At 36.5% G+C, this 4,149-nt stretch overlaps 1 protein-coding gene across 1 annotated transcript in view; it reads right to left on the bottom strand.

The window, feature by feature from the left end:
* The window catches only part of ASZ1 (ankyrin repeat, SAM and basic leucine zipper domain containing 1), a gene marked incomplete at its 5' end in the record, with an annotated part of 38,598 nt that overhangs the window by 9,973 nt on the left and 24,476 nt on the right, over nucleotides 1–4,149 (bottom strand). The window contains 2 exons of the mRNA XM_010290272.1: nucleotides 3,573–3,629; nucleotides 4,010–4,085. Coding sequence (XP_010288574.1) covers nucleotides 3,573–3,629; nucleotides 4,010–4,085 — 133 coding nt within the window. The remainder of the gene's footprint in view (nucleotides 1–3,572; nucleotides 3,630–4,009; nucleotides 4,086–4,149) is intronic.

Genomic DNA, 4,149 nt, shown 5'->3' with positions numbered 1-4,149 from the left:
TCTTCCGAGGACAGAACAGTGGTTATTCTTGAATATTAAAACTATCTTGCTTAGGAGCAGGAACTATTGTGAAGATTGGGTTTGCTTTTGACTCCATCTTATCATTCTTAGAACAGCTTTCTGACCAGTGTATGAGGAAGACGTTGCAATTTTGTTTCCCTATAAATAAAACATAACTTCATCGTTCTGCAAATGGATCAGTGACTAAGCACCACCACATTTTAAATATATAATTTAAGAAGTAAGGAATGTGATAAAAGTAATCATAAATAAAGCGTTCTACCACCACAGTAATTCTGAATTCAGAGATACTAGGTGCAGAACTTAGAGACAGCAACTAGATAAATCAGTCCAAACTACTTCCCAAAGCAGACATACTTTCCTTTCTAGACCATCTCTGTTGAACATGAGGATTACCCAGAACTTGACTATTCATGCAATGATGAATGCATGGAACAAACACAGTGCAAAAAGCCCTTCTTCCTTATGGGTAAGCAAGCTTTTAACTTGGTGTTGGTTCAATTACACTCTGTGATCCAAATAATGCAAATATTATTGTGAAGTGGTCATATGTTTAAGCATGTACAAGCATTGTACAAGAACTTCCTTGTATCTGTACACGAGACAAAGTACAGTCTAGATTTTGATTTTTGAGCACTTCAACTCTAACAACATCTATTTTATTCTTTACTAAATAAATCCAATAAATAACAAAACCCCAACCCCTTAAAATCCATGCCCCAAACTCATGACTCCAGCATCAACATGACTTTTCTGTCATCCATTAGATGGAAACAAAAGAAGAGATGAATAACAGATTGCCTCAACACATGGAAGACTACATACTTCTCAGATAAAACCAGTGAGGTTATGCATGAACTCTTACTTCCTTGCCACCTTGCCTAAGTGGCCACTATTTTTAATAACATGACAATTTTCTGCCAAATATTAAATACTTTTTTTTGCAGGAAGGGGGTGCAGAGGAAGGAGAGTCTTGGAACTGTGATAAGGAAGCACAGAGACCAGATAATTCTCCAACAATGAAATTAAACTCCTGGGTTATATTTTGAATTTTGATGTGTCAACTTTTCATTATACATTCTCAAATCCAGAACTGGATGCCAATTTCTTTTATTCTAAACTAATAAACACGTGAGAAAGGAAGCATCTTAGTCCTAAATTCATCAAGAAGTAAAATTACTTCTGTTGCTATCTTGTGAGACAAATGCTCAAAAAAGCCAGACAAAAAAGATCTAAGTGTTATGAGTAGCATAGAATCAGACAAAAGCCTCCAAATGTTGAATAGATATGTCCCAGTATGTTGAACAGACTTGTTTCAGTATGGGAGTTTATAAGCTTAAGGAATGCAAGGATTTCAGCTTGAAAGAGTTATTGTTTAGGCTGTTGTAGAATACAGATAAAGGTATTTACAGAGAAAATATCTTTCTGATATTGTTTGATGGAGGAAAGTGTATCGTGTTAGTGACAGGATTTCTTCCCAGCTCTCTGGATACAAAGCAGCTTGGTTCAGAGGCATCCATCAGAGGTCATCATTAATCTTTGTAGTAATAAGATCCAGCGTGTTTAAAAGAGATGGCTGTTAGCTGAAGATCTGCCATCACACTAAAAACTTCCAACTCTGGAGTTACAAGAAAACAGATTAGATTTGTTCTATCAGCAGTGTGGGGAGAAACTGTTCATAGAGCTCTACAACTAGACTGCATCAGGAATTTAGGATAATTTATGAAGTGCTAATAAGCCAGGAGTGTTATTGCCATTTTTTAAAATCTCAACTGAAGACTCACTAATTAATTTATGTCCATGTACAAAGCACAACTTATTTTCCAGGAATTGTTTCATTCTGTTGCAGAGCTAAGAGGCAAAAAAATTCTGTTCCTATAGATGCTATCTTCCCGTGCAATAGCAGTTGATAGAGGTATTTATTTCAGTTTGTCCAAAAAAGCCCTCATTATAGGGAGCCCCAAATGTGTTAGAACACTGAAAGAGAAGTTATCAGTTTGTGTGAAATTATACCTCTTTGGTGAAGGAACCAAATATTGTGTATAATTGTGAACTAAAGTCCACAATTCTCTCCCCTTCCCCCAGTGTCCCCTAGGCAAAAACAAGTAACGATTACAACATCAAAACAGGCGATCAATATGAACATATACTCAGATTTACAGATTAATGCAATCACGTCCAGGACAGCAGCTCACACCGTGATGAGAAGAAAGCCACAAAAATCTCCTTTAAGAGGAAAATTCCCATCAACGGGGGCTTTAGGATTCATAAAAAGCCCACACCAGGATGCTGTCCAATGAGCACAATCCCGAGGCTTCAGAAAAGCAATAAAATCAGAACACGCTGGCACGCCTTCTAAAATTTAGGTCTAAGTGAACTGTCAAAAATCTCATCATCGACAAAGCTTGCTATACGTGGCCCCTCTGAGAATACAGAATTACTTCTGAGCTCTGTCAAAACACTGAAACTCTACCCAGTACAAGACAAAACTTGACGCAAAACATTCTTGTGACACCAACTCTGAAGGAATATTAAATCTGTATGCAAACGTTGGTTCCAGTTGTTAAAACACATGCCTCCTTGGTATCAGAATAGGGGTAAAAAAGCTGACATGAGGACATCAGTAGTAGCAGGCTTGAAGCAGCTATCTTAACAAGGTATCTTTGGTATCCCAGACCAGGTACCAAGTGCTCACAAGAATTGTGCGGCCTGAAGTACTTACATCATTCCAAGGAGACTCCTGTAAGCACAGGAAGTCTTTCATTTCCCACAGGAATAATTCCAGCAAAGACCAAGGAAAAGCAACCACCCTATCTCAACTGGAAACTGAAACCCAGTAAAATAATGCATCACTTACTCCTGGGTAACACTGAAATTCCAGCCTTCCTAGCTACAGTAAACTGTAAGAAACCAAATCTTCTCTCCTCCTCTTTTTTTTTTTCCCCCCTCATATCCAACACAAACTTGTCTGGCATATGAGATTCCACAACGTAAGAGAGCTCTTGTTTTCCCAACAGAAATTACCACCTCACAAAGGAGGCCACATTTAAAGCAGTTGTTTAGGATTATCTACTGCTAATCCTAGCACTGATTTCCTTTCAGGGAAAACATACTTAAATACTAAAAATGGTAGCAACTAAAATTTAAAACAGAACTATTTCCTGCTCACCCCAAGAAATACTGGGGACTTCCACTTCATAGTCAGATCTAGGCAGAGAAGATGCAAGAACTCAACTCACAGAATTCAAGGCTGATCTGTGGGATTACATACTTTAGAAAAGGTCTGTCTAAATTCACATTAAAATTCACAGAATCATTACCACAGAATCATTAAGGTTGGAAAAGACCTTTAAGATCATCAAGTCCAACCATAGATCATCAAGTCCCACCATAGATCAGGAAGTTGCAGAAGATCCTGAAAACAGATCTTTTTTTTTTAAGAATTCTTACAAGTTTAGACAGTTAAAAAGTATAAAGAGAAGTATAAAGAGAAGACATTAAAAACATTTACAAAAGAGAAGAGAACTTAAGTTCTAAAGTAGTAAACTGACCTGTATTAACTCATCTTTTTGCATGATCAGAAGTTGTCTTAAAGTTATATCTCTTTCCTGTATAAAACAAAAGGTTTTTGCCATCAAAAAGAATTTCAGAAGAAAACACTGTTTTCACATAATTTTTTTACTTATGTTGTACTTCAGTTTTCAGAAACCAAACCAGCTACATAACACCATTACTGAAGTAACAAAAGTGTTCTTGAGTTTAGAAACATCGTATGTTGTGACTAATGCACGTGATCAAAATTAAGCAATGCAATCCAGTCCACTGCAGTTTAACTTAACAGTTTATATATGTCTAATAAATTTATTTCAATTAAATTAATAAATTTATTTCAATTAATGTGCTAATAGGGACAGAACTTTTTTGATGCTGTAGGTGCATTTTGCTTTCATGGATTACTTTACAGATAGCAGATAGACCACAAACTTACCTTCAATAATCCTATTATGTGTTCTAGACCAAGACCATGTAAAAACACCTCCATGTCATCAAAAGTTGAATATGAACTGTAAAAATAATTAATGAGATTTGAGACGAAGACAGTAGAAATTAAAGCGGGGGGGGGGGGGG

Source organism: Phaethon lepturus, unplaced genomic scaffold (assembly GCF_000687285.1).
Source record: "Phaethon lepturus isolate BGI_N335 unplaced genomic scaffold, ASM68728v1 scaffold657, whole genome shotgun sequence".
NCBI lineage: Eukaryota > Metazoa > Chordata > Aves > Phaethontiformes > Phaethontidae > Phaethon > Phaethon lepturus.
Note: the sequence above shows the minus strand (reverse complement) of the source record. Positions and strands in the feature narration are given on the sequence as shown.